Source organism: Chrysemys picta, chromosome 2 (genome assembly GCF_011386835.1).
Source record: "Chrysemys picta bellii isolate R12L10 chromosome 2, ASM1138683v2, whole genome shotgun sequence".
NCBI lineage: Eukaryota > Metazoa > Chordata > Testudines > Emydidae > Chrysemys > Chrysemys picta.
Window position 1 is genome coordinate 216,724,394 of NC_088792.1, and position 18,901 is coordinate 216,743,294.

Sequence of the window (18,901 nt, forward strand, 5' to 3'; positions counted from 1 at the left end):
TCTAATCAGCCATATTAGACATCCTGTATATTTTATGTTAAATATTTAACAACATAAACAGCAACATATCAATTTAGATATTCAGTTAGATTAACAAGAATAGCATACGTATACTGATAATATGGCCAAATTAATATTGCTGCAGGAACAAGCTTTTGAATTTCCTATTTCTCTCAAGTATAACTGCATCCTTCATCCTGCATGAATGTAGTGTTTTTTGCATTTAATTTCCCTGAGTTTTAGTTGTTATAAAAGAAAATGATTTTCAAATGCTAACAATCCCCACTCTACTGCTGCTTTAAGGATTTAAGACAGTGTAAGCACTTAAACATCTAAGTCAGTAAAGATGCTTAACTTGTCTTAAGGAATTAAGGTGGCATAGACGTTTAAGCTGCTTTAAATCCTAAAGGCCACCAGGTGACCATTAACATACTTTGAAAAGGGTGTGCACTTCTGGAAAAAAAAATATAGACCACATTTCCAGGAGTGCAAACTCTTAGACTTGGCGAAATACAATTCTGTGCATATCCAGCATGTAATTTTCAAGTGTGCATAACTTTGTTAATTTCCAGCCAATTTTTTCCCCAAACATAATCATGGATGCACTCTTGAAGAAGGATTTTTAATAGGTCAAGTTTCAATGTCCTGATGGTATTTTAGTTCTTTATAGGGAAACAAACTGATACAATTTTAATTACACAAAGTATATTTTTACGCCTAACATGCACCGATAACTCAAAACCTGCAGAAGAGAATTTCTTCCAACTCTAAGGACAAAGACCAAAAGTGTTTTCAAAAGTTTTAGTGAGAAGGTAAGCACAACCTTCACTATCAGACACCATATGAAGTATAACTGGTAATTGTTCCCATTTTTTATATCATAATTGTGACGGTTACAATACTATTAATCTATATTTACTGTCAGGGTTGCTGTATTTTTTGCCATATGACTTGCCTCTCAGTGAGCCGTAAGACAAATCTGATTTTTAAATTCCCATTGCCCTTCCCCTTTTTCATCCCTTCCATTCTCACTCAAAATGTTATTACCACCATGGCACCCAGAATCCAGCTGTGCATATTCCTCAGGAGGGCAGGTGTATAACTTCCCCATAAGCCAATAAAATCAGACAGTAGGATGGTTATTTGGGTAATACTGTCAGCACTCCCCACAGGACACCATATAAGTCACATTCACAATATGCTAAGTCTACCCAGGAGCAGGGAGTGAGATTCAGAAGTCTATCTTGTAACATGGGACTCCCACATACCAGTGTAGCACACTGTTGGAAGCCACTGAGTCAACTAATTAAAGACAATTTTATAGCCAGACGATTTGTTACCCTTACCCTGCATACACACAAAATAGCCTAGAGGGAGTTGTGGCTCTCTGCAGCTTTTAAAAAAATATCCTCCATCTTTTAACACGTATTGAAATGTAAACTCCTGTGTTTACATGCACATGCTATAATCCATCTTTAAACAACATTAACGTTGATTAAAATTATTTTTTGTAAATAACATATGGTGACTGTTCTGAAGGTAACACCTGCTGACACACTGAAAGAAATAGCTAGAAGAAAAACAAGATGACCTATATAGACCTCTAATAGATCATAAAAGATAACTAATATATGTTATATTAGTAAGCAAACAGTTTGGTCTGATATAGTTTTTCCTTCAATATTTCTTAGTACATTCACCACAAGGAGAGGTTACTTACCTCTGAATAACTTGAGATGTTTTGACTCTATGGGGGCTCCATTGTAGGGTGTGCACATGCTTGTGTGCTCTCAACCAGAGAGTTGGATTAGCAGTATCTGCAGGTCCGTGCCCACACACCACATGGCCTCATGCATCAGAGTGAGAGCACATAGGGAGGAAGGGATCCTCTGTTGCACCAGTTCCATCTCAACTACAGAATTAGACTCCCTGTAGTAGAGGAGGAGGGCAGGAGGTGGAGCTCCCAGAGGGACAAAACATCTTGAAGAATTCTATTTACTGAAAATCTTTCCTTCTTTTTCAAGTACGTGTCCCTATGGGTACTCCACCGCAGAAGACTCCCAAGCAGTAACTCAACGTGGAGATGGGTTCCGAGGGGGGTAAATCCAAGATGGTGCAGAGGACAGCATCACCAAAGGTCACATCAGTGTTGGATGCAGATAGAGTAGTGTAATATTTAGAGAACAAGTGAACTTAAGACCAATTTGTGGCCCTGTAAATTTCAGTGATGGGAACATCATTGAGGAGGGTAACAGAAGTGAACTGAGACCTGATGCAATTTGCTGACACTCTGGGGAGGGTGTTTGTATCCCAGTAATCTCATAACAGGCTTGCAACCTGAAATCCACTCTAATAATCTTTAAAAGGAGATTGATTGTCCTTTCATTCGTTCAGAAAAGGATATGGACAGCTAGGGGAAACCCCGAAGCATTTACTCCTATCCAGATAGAAGGGTAGTGCTTCCAAATATCCACAGTGTGAAGGTTTGTCTCTTCTCTGGAAGAATGAGGTATGGTGAAGAATACTGGCAGATTGATATCCTGGTTGATATGGAAGTCTGATGAAACTTTCGTGATAAACTGAGGATTGGGGCGTAGTATGACCTTGTCACAATAGAAGGTAACATAAGGCAGTAAGCTATGAATGCTCCAAGTTCTCCCCCCCTTCTAGCTGATGGGGGCCATCAAAAGTCTGAAGGGGAGGGCATGATATTGATAACATTTTGAGCCAGCAACAAACCACAGAAAATGTTTATGAGAGGGGTACACAGCGACATGAAAATATGCATATTGAAGGTTGAGAGCAGTAAACCAATCCCATTGACTCAGACAAGGAATTATGGAAGCCAGGATCACCATCCTGAAATGCTGCCAAAGAAGTCATGTTTCTGAATCTTAGGATTGCAGTCCAACTGTCCTTTGTTTTGGGAAAAGACAATTACTTACCTGTATTGTAACCATTGTTCTTCGAGATGTGGGTGCAGAGATATTCCACTCAGATTTGTGCACTCCCAGAGCACCAAATATGGAGAATTTTGCCTAGTAGTACCCAGAGGGGTGGTCTTTATGCCCCTCCCATGGGTACGTAACGGCAGTATCACCCTGACCCTCCTCAGTTTCTTTGCACTGAAATCCCCAGCTGAAGACTCCAATGCAAAGGGGTAGAGGATGGGTCAGAAAATACGTCTTCATCCACATTTCAAAAAACAACATTTACAATACAGGTAAGTAGCCGTCTTTTCCCAGGTGACTGACAAGCAGTTCCAGCAGGAGGTGGGTTCAGAGTCTAATTACATAGTGGGTGAAGGATTGTCTTTCCAAAGTTTGCATCCAATCTCGATGCTGTGGTGATAGAATAATATCTAGTAAAGGCTGAATTTGTGTAGATGTTGTCCAAATCAAAAACCATTTCCAAGTTACACAAGAAGGTGGCTATACCTCAAAGCCAGCCTGACTGGTCGATACTTCCCCGGCTCCTCCTTTTTCCCCATTTTAAAGATGGGCACTACGTTAGCCCTCTTCCAATCTTCCGGTACCTCTCCTCATCCATGAGTTTGTAAATATTCTTGCCAGTGGCACTGAGATTTCTCCACCTAATTCCTTCAGTACCCTGGAGTGAATACCATCAGTCTCCACTGATCCAAATTAATTCAAATTGGTCAGATCTTTGACATGTTCTTTACTTATCCCGATTTGCATCCCTTCTCCTTTATTGTCTATGGTAACTTCGCTAGTCATTCGGTCACGTTATTTTTTGTGAGAAGACTGAAGCAAAGTAAGCTCTGAGCAGCTCTGCCTTCCTATCATCTTCTGTTACCAGTTCACCTTCTCCACTGAGCAGCAGACCCACACCATCTCTGATCTTTCTTTTTTGTCTGACATGTTTGTCTGAAGAACTCCTTTCTTGTTGTCTCTAACATTTCTTGCCAGCCATAACTCACTCTTTGCCTGGGCTTTCCTGATTTTGTCCCTACATGCTCACACTATTCCCTCTATAGTTCCTTGGTGACATGCCCCTCCTTCCATTTCCTGTATGTATCTCTTTTGGTTTTTAGATAGCTAAAAAGCTCCTTGTGCAGCCACATTGTATTCCTGTGGCTCTTCTTATCTTTCCTCTGCATCAGAATAGCTTGATTTTGAGCCTCTAGTATTACATCTTTTAGGAACTGCCAGCCCCCTTTGACTCTTTTTCTTTCTAATTGGTCTTTCCATGGGACTTCGCCTACTATTTCTCTGAGTTGATTGAAATCTGCCTTTCTGAAGCCCAGTGTCTTTGTTTTGCAGTTGTCATGTCCTCCTTTGCATAGGATCTTGAATTCTAATATGGCAATTTCTCTCATTAACTGCATCTATCACCAGGGAGTTGGGACTGGGGTGTGAAAAGAAATATTTAGCTCACCGACTGGCATATAATATTTTTGTCTGCCCATTTTGCAGATAGATGTGAGGATGGCAGCAGGTGTTTGCCACAAATTACAGGATGGAGATAAGAGTGCCTCATTAATGGGCAGTGCTATTTCCTCACGTGGAGTGGTGTGAAGAATGTCCATCAGAGAGTGCCGGGACTCTCGTATCTCCTCTGTCAAGATGTGAAGAGATACTGTAAGTCTCTTCATTAGGTCCTGAAATTACCTAAAATTGTCTGCATAGGATGGTGGTGTTGGCATCAATGCCTCGTCTGGGGAGAAAAAGATGTATGGAAAGAAGGTATCTGCTCCTCTGGAGGTGGCAGTGGACCCTCCTGATCTTCCTTCCATACCAGAGAAACATGCAGCACGGGTGACTATGAGTGCAGTGCTGGTGACTGGGGAACTTCCAGACATGGTCTCTTGAGGGCAGGAGCCCTACACAATTGGTCCCCCATAGGTTGTCCAGGGATCCCAACAGTCCCACTGAAGAAGTGGGTAGGAGAAGGGACCCCAGGGGAATTTGTATTCAATGGGCATGTGGCAGCTTCTGGAGTCCTTGTCAGGGTATGCTTCTGAGGCATCGGAGAATAAGCTACTGAAGACTTCTGAGTCTCCACTCACCCAAGAAGGGGCAGTAGGCATCGGTGCTGGAAATGCTACAGGAGGTTGCAGCATATAGATAGGTGGATGGGTAAGTACCAGGGGCTGAACACTTTCTGGAACCTGAAGAGAGAAGGTGGTCGGTGGGCACAGAGGTACTGTGGTAAACACTCATATAAAGAGGTAACACTGGTTCCTCCAAAATGAAGAGGTCTTCCTGTGAGAGAAACCTATAGTTTTCAGGAAAGCTTTGATAATGTATAGCCTAGACCGGGGGGGGGGGGGTACTGGAGACCTAGTTGGGGGGACAGGAAGGGAGTTGCAGCTGGTGCCAAAGGAGCTGTTAAAGTGGGATCTCTATGCTCCAAGCATATATGATCCGAGGTATCAGAGGAGGAGCAGAGGTAAGAGAGGGCTCCATATGAGTCTGAGTAACAGACAGTACCATTGCCTTGGACTTTCTTACGTCCTTGGATTTTGATGAGTTTCAGTGCCTCGATGGTGCTGGGGAAGATGACTTTCATCATTTCTTGCTGGCTGGCTTATCCTGAGACGTCTGTTTAGATGGTACCAAGGGCCCAGTGCCGATGCCTGACAGAACCTTAGAGGTACCCATTATGGGACATGAGGTCTTCTCAGAAACAGTTCTAAGAAGTGACTTATCTCTTTTTCTTCTCTCAGGAGAGGTAGACTTTCTTTTCTTGGCATGTTTTATCTCCAAAGAAGCCCTGGGAGGCGCTGAAATACTCGGGGGCAGTGGGGCAATTCAAACCAGATGGGCCTGAGAGTTCCATGAGGAAGAATTTCAGCTCAGCTTCCTTTGCAAGACCTGCTCTTACACTCCATACAGACTTTGCACTTGGGATGGGACAGGAGAGTCTCTGAGACACCAGAGAGAGATATAATGCCCATTACTCTGGGGACAAAACCTTCTGCAAGTCTGACAGTCTTTGAATCCTGGAGCCTTCGGCATACATCAGATATAAGGCTGAGAGGGCCAAGGAATCAGTCCTGGAGACTGGGGAAAAGAAAAACAGTAGGCGGAGACACCCCCTCCCCAAAGCATACATTTGTGCCAAATATCTTAATAATACAAAGAAATAAAATGAATAACAGAAGAATGACTATGTAGTTGCTAGGAAGCAGCAGACATGCAGATACTCTGTCTCAAGCTGCAGGCATCTGAAAAGGAACTGGAGGGGTGGCAGGTGTGCTTTTCCTTATGTGCCCTCGCTCTGAAGCAGCAGACCGAGTGGTGCACTGGTGCAAACATTACTAATTTAAATCTCCAATTGACAGCACACAGGTGTGTACACCTCCTACAATGGAGCACCCATAGAAGAATGATATCGAAAAACCTCCATGATATTTTATTTCTGTAATATGCACTGCTAACATAGATCATTCTGCATATGCTTTCATTAGTAATGCTAGCTGATGAAGCATCATATCATGATTTGGCATTAAAATTGGTTGAATTTTTCCAGTAGAACTTTTTATCATGCAAAATGCCTAAAACTTAACTAAAACCATAACTAAAACTTACTTCTGGACATTTCATTTTATAGGAAATTGTTCTCTTTCAGATTTGGAATGAAACAAATTTCAAAATCACAGAATTTACAGTGAAATGGAAATTTCAGTTCCTGCACAGCTCTACTTGGTATTTCTAATGTCAGTAATTTCCATCATGTACTTTTGGTTTGAAAGAGAAAGCCCTGCCACTACAGAAACCAACTGGTCCCAAACAAAGCATATTTGTATATACTTGGGGAGGTCTACTTCAATTTTAGAAGAAAAACTGATATTTGTAAATGCAAGTTTAAAAGCTACCATAAAGAAATATCCACCTATTATTAATCACCCTAGTATCACAAACCATTGTAATTAATTAATAGAACAGAACACCTTCTAGGAGAAATTATTGTGCGTTAAGGATTTCTTTTAGCAGAACACTAATATTAATGAACAGAAATAGACAGTGATGCCCGTTGCTATCCTTTGAAAGAAAATATAAAATTTCAGTATATCTCTGGATGCTAAATGCAACAGAATTTATTCCAGATGATTACCTTCATATGTAATCAAGTCTGTCTGATGGGTATATGAATCTGCATTTTAGAAGTACATGGTTCGGGTTCATCCAATAGCTAGACCTAAATATGGGACTAGATTTAAATTTGGGAAGGGACAGGGAGGGAGTTTGGTTATTCGGGAATTCTTGTTACAGCTTCAAAAAACAGAATACTCCTACTTGAAATTATTTTAATTGAAAGGATACTAACCATGTAAGTAGCAGGTAATAATATAATATGAAATGTATTTGTGCTAGAGCTAAAAGAATAGCATGCCAAGGGATCATCTTGAAGAGTATTTTTTGGAAATATCTCTTCAAATATGATCCCAGTGTCTGTGATGGGATCCTCAGCTGTCTATGTGTTTATACCAGGGGTAGACAACCTATGGCACGTGTGCCAAAGGCGGCACGCAAGCTGATTTTCAGTGGCACTCACACTGCCCAGGTCCTGGCCACTGGTCCAGAAGGCTCTGTATTTTAATTTAATTTTAAATGAAGCTTCTTAAACATTTTAAAAACCTTATTTACTTTACATACAACAATAGTTTAGTTATATATTATAGACTGATTGAAAGAGACTTCTAAAAACGTTAAAATGTATTACTGGCACGCGAAACCTTAAATTAGAGTGAATAAATGAAGACTCTTCTGAAAGGTTGCCAAACCCTGGTTTATACCATGCACATCAGTATAGAATGTAAGTGTATATGTTACCATAAATTTTGGGAAAGAACACTGTTTTGTATCTGCAGAATGTAAGGTTTAAAGAAGCTATTACAGCACTTAGATCCTAAGATATTTGGGGCAAGCACGGTCTTTTTGTTTTGTTTTTTGTACAGCCCTTGTACGATAGGGTCCTGGTCCTTAACTAGGGCTCCTAGGTGATATAGTAATACACATAAATAAATATAATAACCATCGAGCTGGCCTGTTTCTCGTGGGGGTCCCACCAGGATCAGTTCTTTGCCCTACACTGTATAATATTTTTAACAATGACCTGGAAGAAAACATAAAATCACTACTAAATTGGAGTCGATAAAAAATTGTAGTCGACATAAAAAATTGGGGGAGTAGTAAATAACGGAGTGGACAGATCATTAATATAGAGCGATTTGGATTGCTTAGTAAGCTGAGTGCAAGCAAAATTATATGTTTTAATATGATTAAATGTAAATGTATACATCTAGGAAGAAAGAATGTAGGCCTTACAGAATGGAGGAGGGACTCTATCCTGGGAAGCAGTGACTCTGAATAAATTGGGGAATTGTGGTAGATAATCACCTGAACACGAGCTCCCAGTGTGACACTATGGCCAAAAGGGCTAATGCAACCCTTGGATGCATAACCAGGGGAATCTTAGGGCTGGTCTACACTGGGGGTGGAGGGATCAATCCAAGATACGCAACTTCAGCTACGTGAATAGCGTAGCTGAAGTCGAAGTATCTTGGATTGAATTACCTGGGGTCCAGATGGCGCGGGATCAATGGCCGCAGCTCCCCCGACGACTGCGCTACCGCCGCTCGCTCTGGTGGAGTTCCGGAGTCGACGGTGAGTGCGTTCGGGGATCGATATATCGTGTCTTAACGATATATCGATCCCAGATAAATCGATTGCTACCCGCCGATACGGCGGGTAGTGAAGATGTACCCTTAGTACACAGAGAGAAGTTATTTTACCTCTGTACTGGGCACTGGTGTGACCACTGCTGAAATACTGTGTCCAGATCTGGTATCCACAATTCAAGAAGGATGCTGATAAATTGGAGAGTTCAGAGAAGAGTCAAGAGACAGCTCCAGGCATGCATTTGAACTGGCATAGGTCGAAGTTAAATGAAGATAAAAGACTGATCAAGCATAAGTGAGGACACCAAAACAGCATTAAGAGAATGCCCAGATGCCCTGGGCTATATAGAAGGTCAGACTAGATGATAACAGTGGTCCCCCTAGCCTTAGAATCTATGAACAAGTATGCCTGTAAAAGCCATGGGAACATTTTGGGTCCTGTGTATGCAAGAGCCAGGCCTTTTTCAGTACACAAAGGGATGACAGCTACCTGGACAGACATCCATTAACTGCAGTATGGAGGAAAGCATTAGCTTGGGTGGGGCACAGTCCAGAAAATGGTATGTCAACATCTGGAGTTCTAGAAGGTTTTGATTCCCAAAGGGGCCCTGGGTGGGGCTTGACATTGAAAAGTTATGGCCTATGCCCGTAGTACAATGGAAACTAATGGGACAGTTGGAAAATATGAGCGAAACCTTTCCTACGAGTAATTTTCAGGAGACATCAGAAATAAGGTGGATGTCTGGATTTACAGGCAATTTAATGGGGCATTGAGCCCACAAGATGGCGAGAGAACAGGAAGCAGGTCACAGAATGTTATGGGACCAGCTCATGCCACTTCTACACTCCCTGATGGGAAAATTACATTAATCTAATAATTGGATGTCAAATGCATGCAATACATATATGACGGAAAGCTGTCACCTCTGCTTGTGTGGATTGAGCCCAGAGGACTGTGAACCAAAAGGTCAGATTCTTTTTGGACATTGGTGGCACAGTGATCACAGCCAGGAAACCAGGAACAACGTTCCTGAACTTTACAGGGAAGACAAGTGAGTTCTTCAGATATGGGACTGTTAGGTTGTTGTAAGAACTTACAGACTGGATTGATGGGAGGCAGATACCAAGCTCTGGGCTCAGGGTTACAGCCAAGTTATTCAGTGGCATCCCTTGTGGCCAGTGCAGGTGAGACATTCCAAGGGTCCTGCTCTCAGATGTAAACATGAGATATGGTTGGATTCTATTAGTCTTCAGAAAAAGGGAAAACCTTAAGTATCCTTCATGTGTATCCTCATTCCCCTTCACAGGGACAGGGCAAGAGGGTGAATCCCCAGGGTTAGGCTGAAGAGGGGCAAGCCTGAATACTGGTTATTTGACATGTTATCCATTTCACACTGCACTGATCCCAAATAAATGCCTGGTATTTGGGGGTTCTCCCATTAAAGTTAACAGTTAATGAAGTTGCAAAACTTCTACTTTTAAATCTACCTCTGTATCTATGTTCATTCTCCTATGTGTTCTGATCAACACAGGCTTTGTAGAAACAAACAAAACCAATTGTTAAAAAACATAATGGGCCTTATTCTCTACAACACTGTACCAATGCAACGTGAGCACAAAGCACTACTGCCACTCTTGTGAGTGGAGTGATTTGATATTTCATATTCACATGTATTACTTTGCACAAGTGTAAATACCTGCCGTGTGCAAAGGCAGGAGAGAAACAGGTCTAATGTTAACTGAAATGTTTCATAAATTGTTTTGGTAATATTTAAATGAAAAAAATCTTACTTTGATTTAAACAGTCCCCTGGAGTGTTTGCAATTAAAATACTATACAGTATCACTGTGCTGGAACATCAAAGCTGGAAAGTGAAACTAACTAAAAATGACAGTAAAAGCGATTAGTCTATTTTCAAAGCCTATTCTGAGTGAAGTGCAAAAACTAAACAAGCAATATAGTGTTGAAGAGTACAATAAAGTAAATGTTATAAATTCTGTCAAGTTTTAATAATCTAAGATTGTTTTGAACATAATTGAAGATAAAAATATTAATCAGTGTTCTTAGAACCATGCAAGTATTTTTAATATCATTTGTATGCAAAGCACAACAAACAGAAATTAAATGTTGTCAATGACAAAAAAGAAACAACGTAATTTTTCTTTATCTTAGATAGAAAAGTTAAAATGTGAGAAAAATTCTTCAATATAGAATTTAGGGAATTTTACAGTATCTGATCTCTTGTAAGAGTTTTGTAGCTAAAGCAACTGTATTTTCTAAACGTCTGCTTCAGTAGGCCCTGATTTTGCAATTAACTCTACACAGGCTCAGGGGGTCCGTCTGCTTGGTGCCAAATACAGCATCAGTGCTCCAGTCAAATTTCATATAGAAGATGCCATTATGGAATATTTGTTGCCTTCCAATTTATAAAGTGATAAAAGATTTAGCATGTTCATTGCTTTGCAGAACAGAGGTCAGGAAAATGGAACGGGAAACACTTAACAAATTAAACATACATGTAAAATTAACACTGCAGAATCAAATTAATAACTGTATACTTATCCTAAAGAAAGTCATTTAGGAACGTCAGGACCAGATCCTACAGTCCTAACACAGAAAAATAGCAATGGACGTCAATAGGCGGTGTTACTTGCATATTGCCAAGAAGATTGTGCCCTTATATGCTGAAAATTTAATAAAATTGTGCTAAAGTATTTAAAAGATGTCAGTAACTAACCAGATTTAAGTGATGCCGTTTTACTTCTGTTAAACAAAACAGTTCTAATAGTACCCACCTTCATCTCTTCCAAATTTTTCTGTCTAGTCCATAGTAATTCTCCATATGTTTTTTCCTCATGCTGTATTCTCTTCTCATATTTTTCTAATTCATTCTGGAGGTAATCAATTATCATCTGATTTTTCTCCTGCTTACAGCTAACAGCACTAAAATTTTCCCTTTAAAAGAAAAAAGTTCTTAATTAAAATTAAAATACTATAATTATTAAAATTAAAATATTATAAACTGATTTTTTAGTCTTACCTTATATAGTTTAATATTTAATTTTACTGTAGACAAAAAGACAAATCTCACATATGTTAAGATCCATTTGAAAAACCATATAGAACCATGTGATAGATATAACTTATGTTCTTTAGAATAACCTCACATGTACTCTGCCCACTAGTCCATCTCCATCAGACTACTAACATTTAAAACTCTCAGTAACTTCAAAAAAAGCTTCTACTTTAAAAATATCAGCTGTCCTGGGAAACGATCACATATGAAGTTTTCCTCTAAAATTATACTGGGGGTGTGAGATGCAGAACAGTCAGTAATAAGCCCAGGACCAATATCTGATGACTCATCAGGGATAGAAATGAGAGCTTTTAACCACTGAAAAAAGCTTTCCAGTGGGATACAGTATTAGTTTCTAGACCTGGTCAGTCCTTGGACATTTCTTCTTAAAATTGCGCCTTTTTGATTAATATAAAAGGTATGTTAGGCCATTTTTAGAGGTTTCTAAAATGTATTTGTTATAATTTTCCTTTTCCTCAGAGGTCTGTACATGAATACTCATGTTATTAATGGAGCCACATTTTCACACAAAAGGATATGAAAAATAAAATATAGCAAATTAGGGGTCCTATAGATAACATAGCATTTGATCATGTAATTAAAGACTGTCATAATGCATATACACAAGGGGATAAATAAAGGTTGCACAGGAAACCTTAAGTCTGGCATTTCCTAACTTTTTAGTGCTTTACTTTGTAACCTAAATGTTGTTTTAAAATAGCTTTTTGGGGGGAGGTGGGGTAATGCAATTTCCTTCATTTTTTTTTTAAAAAAAAGCAAACAAACACTCAAAAATTCTTTCATGTATAATCATGGTGATCTCACATGTGTCATCAGCAGTACTGGAAACTTTAGATCCACTGTACAGACCTCTCCCACTTACTAACAGCATATCTGGTAGCAGTAGTTGAACTAGCCACTAGCGAGGAATGAGACACATACTTTGCCAGTGGGATTTACAGCTATCTGCTGAAAGCATAGGAGCGCTGAGATTCAGGAATCCTGGGTTCAATTCCAAATTTTGGAGGAAAGTATGTTCTATTGGTTACAGACCCTTCTGCCTTGTTTCCCCCAGCTTGCCCCTGTCACTAGCATGTGCCCCTTAATCTGTCCCTTTGCTCCCATTTCCTTCTCCTTATGTTCCAGGCACATTATGTAGGCTGTTAGGTACAGGGAAGGAAAAGGTTCCAGCATGATTAAGTATGCACACTTCCAGTTCCCTTAGGACCCCAGGTGTTGGCTATCTCCCACTAATCCAATCAAACTTGCCCCTCTCAACCCCCAATGAGACAAGAGGAGCGTGGTGCAGTTGGCAATGTGGTAGGTTCTTGCTTAGAATTGCTAGTCCTATGCATTTTCTATAGGGTTTTTGTTTTTCCCAGGGAGAGTGAAAGGCAGTAAGGTTTTTCAAAATGGTTCACCATTTTTATTGGGTTGCCTTGATGGGCTTTAGGGTGGGACTGTGTTTTCCTTAATTAGTGTGCTAGCATAGGGATTTGTGGTAGTCTTTTCAGTTACACAGTTGCCGCTACTCTGGAAATTTTTTAATTTTATAGTACTGTTGTTTTATTACTATATAGGTCAAATTTTCTATTTTATTCTTGTAGTTTATGTTTAGGCTTTTGCTATTTTTTGTTGTTGCAGTTAAACAGTAATAAGTGGGAAAGGAGATCAGATAGAAGTGTGAGAGAGTAAGCTAGAAAGTAAGCAATAGCCATGAGTGATGTCAGCAGCAGGAACCCCATGTTTTCAGTTTCTCCACCAAGCCAGGCAGGAATCAGCACCTGGAATCAAGGGCTGTTGCCTCCAGCTGCTTCCCTAAAGTGTGCACGGTTTCTTCACAGAAACAATAACTCCCATATCATAGGTCTGCTGATGAACAGGCAAAAATCTATTGAGGTATTTGAATAATCTTTCGTCACTTGGTCTAAGAGACTGAGTCAGACTCAAACAGGAAAGTTTCTTATATGCTACTTGCCTTAATTTTTTCAATATCTACACTAATCCTCACAGATGAGTTGATCTCTCTCCTCATAGATGGGGTCAGTTCAAGCATTTTGAAGAGGATGCTGGGAACCTTAAGTTAACCCATCTTGCAAACAACTAGAAGAGTTCTTCTAAAGTTGTATAACAATCACTTAAACCAATCACCATTCCACCCAAAAGTAAAAAATGTAATCCAAATAGATAAGCATGTTTAACATTTAACCAGCTATGCCACCCAGAAAATAATAGGAACTGGGTCCAGGGAAACCCTTCTTTAAGATATGTACATAAAATGCCAACTGCTGGGACAGACTATTAGAGACATTAATAGAATAAAAGAAATTAACAGGTAAGAAAGATTCCTTTTTTCTGCATAGTCACCACTAATGGGAAATAACAATCAGCAAGTATTAGCAAGCAATGAGAAAGAACCTTTTCCTTCTCTTTCTCCACCCACCCCCCTCTTTTTTTTTCCCACAGGCTGTATGCTCCAATGATCATAGAGGCCATAGGTGCACTATCCTAGTTTTCCAGCAATTCACATGGGGGAGGAATTCCACTTGTGCTGTATGGTCTCTGTGCAGAGGAGAATGGTAAAAATTAGATGGGGAACAAGCAACTTCAATCATTTGGATCCAAGTCTTGGAAGTGGAGTGGCTTCAGATCTTTAAGAGTGAGATGGGATACCTGAGAAGCAGAGGCTCAAGAAATATTCAAAGTATTCTTTACAGAATTTCAAAATCAATGGTCCTTTTAAAGAGTAGGAATTGGAAAAAAGTTTGAGAAATCCCTCAGCAGAAGGAGTACTGAACTCAGTAACTATTCAGAACCAAAGGGTTACTGGAAGTGACAAAACAAACACTACAACCTTTCACTACCAACTTCAATTGCTCTTAAAGATTCTTGGCCAGAACCAAGGAATAGAGTTTGGGATACAGCATCCCATTGCATGAAACTGATCAAATGGATGTCAGTATCAATTGCTGGATGTGAGATGCTGAGCACTGATCCTCTCTATTTTTGGAATCCACTGGACTGGAGGTCTGAGCACTAGGTTCAGCTGAATCATTCTGCTTGAATCAAGGTTTGGAAGAAGCCAACCCCAGGCAGTTGGGAATGTGTAGCACCTGCAGATGGAAGTGAATGTGACCGCAGGAAGGGAGTTATAGTGTGTGGAGGCAAGCAACTCTTTTTTCATGTCTTCCCCATCCTGTAAGTAACTTTGCAATTGAACAGCACACAGCTATTTTCTCTTTGACATTGCACAGCAGGCTCACCTTTATCCTGGAGAAGAGTAAGCCTGCTGTGTAATCATCATATATGGCCCTCCAAGGCTTGCGTGGCCTAGAAGGCTACAAGTATTTTCAGCTGGATAGGGCCCTTGGAGACTATTTTCAGGACTCATCAGTCACAGTGAGTGTAGATCCACATTTCTTGAAACAGAGAAAAACCAGAACAAAAGAAATCCTCCATTAATTAAAGATGCAACTGACCATGGATTTTATTAGATTTTGGAAAATAGTCCTGATGCCTGAAATACCATTTACCAGGCAGACAATTTATCTTGAATGTCCTCTACAAATGCACAAAACCCACAAAGTATAATCAAACAAAAATACTTTCAAATTATTGATAAAAACTGCATTATATTTACTATAAATAATACTGTACAGATAACATAAAAGCTACCTTTTAAAAAACTTTGATAGGAATGGAAATTCTTACCTCAATTCCATGAGGGATTTCTCTGTAGTTTCAATTTGTCTTTGCTTTGTCTCTGCTAATTCATTTAATTCATGAATTCTGTTTTGAAAATTTTCAATAATGTGAGTGGTTTCATCTAGTCGACTGGTAACATCTGAATATTTTTCCTGGAAACAAAGAAGAAAACGTGTGAGTGTATATATACATACATATATACAGTGTGTAAAGTAGGGAGGGCTAGATTTCTAGATATTGTATTTTAAGTGCACAATTATGGGCAACGATGCATGAAACTGCATACCCGAAGACACAGAACTGTTTTCAGAAGTGCTGTTGAAGCACTTAGTGCAATTGAAATAATTTTGTTTCTTTAAGGGCACAGTTTTACACATTAAGTTATTGTTCCTCAACTTGTTGCACAACCTTGCTATTAATGTTTATACCCTCACAACTGCATATTGAATACCTTCTTCATTAACAGACACATCCCTTCTTAATCTGTACACTCATATACACAATAAACCGCTTCAAATAATTCTGTTGTCCTCTTCAAACAAACAGTGGCTTGCATACACAAAAACATCAATAGCAGGTGAAAGATAAACAAAACTTTTCACACATGGCCCAATTCTGTGCCCATTGATTTCAATGGATGCAGGATCAGGATCCTAGGTAGCAACTTTCACCTTGGGTTATCAAAATACTAACAAATGTTAATGGAGTCTTGCAACATCTCCATGAAGTTTGGTAGAAAATATTCTCCCAATTTTACACATTAGGAAACGAAGGCACAAAAAGTTAAAACCAAAATGCGTGTGCCTTAAAATAGGCAACTACTCCACACTTAGGCAAGTATCGAAGAGACCTGATTTTCAGGGGTACTGAGCAGTTGTAGCTTCTACTGGCTTCAGTGGGAGCTGTATGTGCTCAGCACCTTTGGATATCAGTGTGACATTTCATATGATTTTATAAATATATGCTAATGAGTGAATATAATGTAACTGGAATATGCTTCATGCAAAAGGTCTCTTGTAAGGTATCATTACAAAGCTTATAATCTACTGAGTGTGGTCATCCTATTTGTATAAATGTATCACTCTTGTATCTAAAACTAGACATATAAAATATAACACTGAGGGCCTATTGTAATTATGCAAAGTGCGGGCCATTAATGGTGGTTTGGAATCTTGATGGTGTCCATCAACCAGTTCAATTGACTGTGGATGGCTCTGTTTGCAGGCAAGCCTTCCTGTGAGTCAGGCTCGGAGGAATGAAGGCTTGAAGTCTTACAGTGACATGTGATCATGTCACCTGAATTGGAATCCATCTTTAACCTGGTGTCTTTCCATTGAGAAGGAGGGGGTGGGAACCCAGAGAGGGACAAAGGATTTCTGCCTTATGCAAAAGATATATAAATGGGCGGAACAGAACAAAGGGGAGAGCCATCATGAGGAATCCCCTAGCTACTACCTGAGCTGGAACCAGGACCGGCTCCAGGGTTTTTGCTGCCCCAAGCGGCAGGGGAAAAAAAAAAGCCGCGATCGCAATCACGATCAGCAGCACTCCAGCTGCAGCTCCACCGCGCCGCTTTCTTCTTCAGCGGGAATTCAGCGGCAGTTGCTTCCCTCCGAGAGGGAACTGCCACCGAATTGCCGCCGAACAGCCCGACGTGCCGCCCCTTCCCCTTGGCCGCCCCAAGCACCTGCTTGCTGGGCTGGTGCTCTGGAGCTGGCCCTGGCTGGAACAAGAGCTGTACCAGTGGAAAGAATTGTGCCCAGGGCTGGAAGGTGTCCAGTCTGAGGAAAAAACTTACTGAAGCATCTCTAAGGGTGAGATTATCTGTATTCAGTTTGATTAGACACAGATTTGCCTGTTTTATTTTATTTTGCTTGGTGACTTACTTTGTTCTGTCTGTTACTACTTGGAACCACTTAAATCCTACTTTCTATATTTAATAAAATCCCTTTTTACTTATTAATTAACCCAGAGTATGTATTAATACCTGGGGGAGGCAAACAGCTGTGCATATTTCTCTATCAGTGTTATAGAGGGCGAACAATTTATGAGTTTACTCTGTATAAGCTTTATACAGGGTAAAACGGATTTATTTGGGTTTAGACCCCATTGGGAGTTGAGCATCTGAGTGTTAAAAACAAGAGCACTTCTGTAAGCTGCTTTCAGTTAAGTCTGCAGCTTCGGGGCAAATAATTCAGACCTGGTCTTTGTTGGAGCAGATGGGCGTGTCTGGCTCAGCAAGACAGGGTGCTGGGGTCCCAAGCTGGCAGGAAAGCAGGGGCAGAAGTAGTCTTGGCACATCAGGTGGCAGCTCCCAAGGGGGGGTTCTGTGATCCAACCCATCACAATCAGTATATTTATTTAATTGTGTAAAGATACAGGTGCCTTTAGAAATAGGTCAAAACTTTCAAACAAGAACTGTTTCTAAGTTACTTGTTCCATATTACAGGCAGTGGGACAACTGAGAGTAAAAAATAAAAATCCTGAACTGCAATCCTCTTTTCTAATCCATAGATACATTGCCTCTCAAATGCATACTGAGACCAAATTGTTTAACTTAAAATAGGAACAACAGTTTTCACAAAATACTTGTAATTCACCATAGATATTAAAGTATGTATAGATTTTCAGATCTCCATTGTATCCACGCACTATGGCAAGGACTATTTTAGTTACATAACTGGTGAAGAATCAGGTGAAATGCAATAGCCCCTTCTCATTTCACAGGTGACAATCAGATGGATGAAGAAAATTAAAAAAGGTTCATGACGCAAGCAAACAATACTGCTAATACCCACAGTATAACCAGGATTGCAACTTCCCCAGAACCAATGCACCAAAAGAAGAGAGCTATAGAATAACAATAAGCAGGTGGGAGGCTGGAGCTACTTTAACAGAAACCCATTTTACATGTAGGGAAAAATTACAAAGAGTAGCTCTAGTAATCCATACTAATGGACTCTAAATAGCAATGTAAATGAGCTGAATTAAGGAGGAGGAAACATACCTCTTGATTACACGCACACACACATACACACACACACGCACACAATTACAGCCCTTATAAAGCACCAGAGAAAAGTGCACCATTCAACACATTAATACCCAAACTATAGGGTTTAGCAAAGGAGCGCATGCACTTACGAGTAATCTGTTTCACAAATCTCTTTTTCAGATGCTTCCCTGTTTCTGTCCAGATGACAGCCTGACACTTGGTCTGATGGACTTTTACTCTTAGAGGAAAAAGATCGCCTCCCTCCCTCCCCCCAATCTTGGATATATACTTCAAAGGTAACTGAAAGAATCCATCCAGAAATCAAATCTTCATAAGGTACTTTGCCTCTAAGGGTACATCTACACTTTGAGCTGGAGGGATAATTTTCAACTCAGGTAGACGCACAAACATGTGATTGAGCTAGAATGCTAAAAACAAAAGTGTAGCTGTGGCAGAGTGGGAGGCAGGACAGGCAAGC

The 18,901-nt window shown here is 40.2% G+C and overlaps 1 protein-coding gene across 1 annotated transcript in view; it reads right to left on the minus strand.

Moving 5' to 3' along the window:
- The window catches only part of CCDC178 (coiled-coil domain containing 178), a 313,262-nt gene that overhangs the window by 173,928 nt on the left and 120,433 nt on the right, over positions 1 to 18,901 (minus strand). Inside the window, exons 14-15 of the mRNA XM_065582469.1 lie at positions 15,435 to 15,580; positions 11,443 to 11,602 (exon numbers count right to left, since the gene is read on the minus strand). Coding sequence (XP_065438541.1) covers positions 11,443 to 11,602; positions 15,435 to 15,580 — 306 coding nt within the window. The remainder of the gene's footprint in view (positions 1 to 11,442; positions 11,603 to 15,434; positions 15,581 to 18,901) is intronic.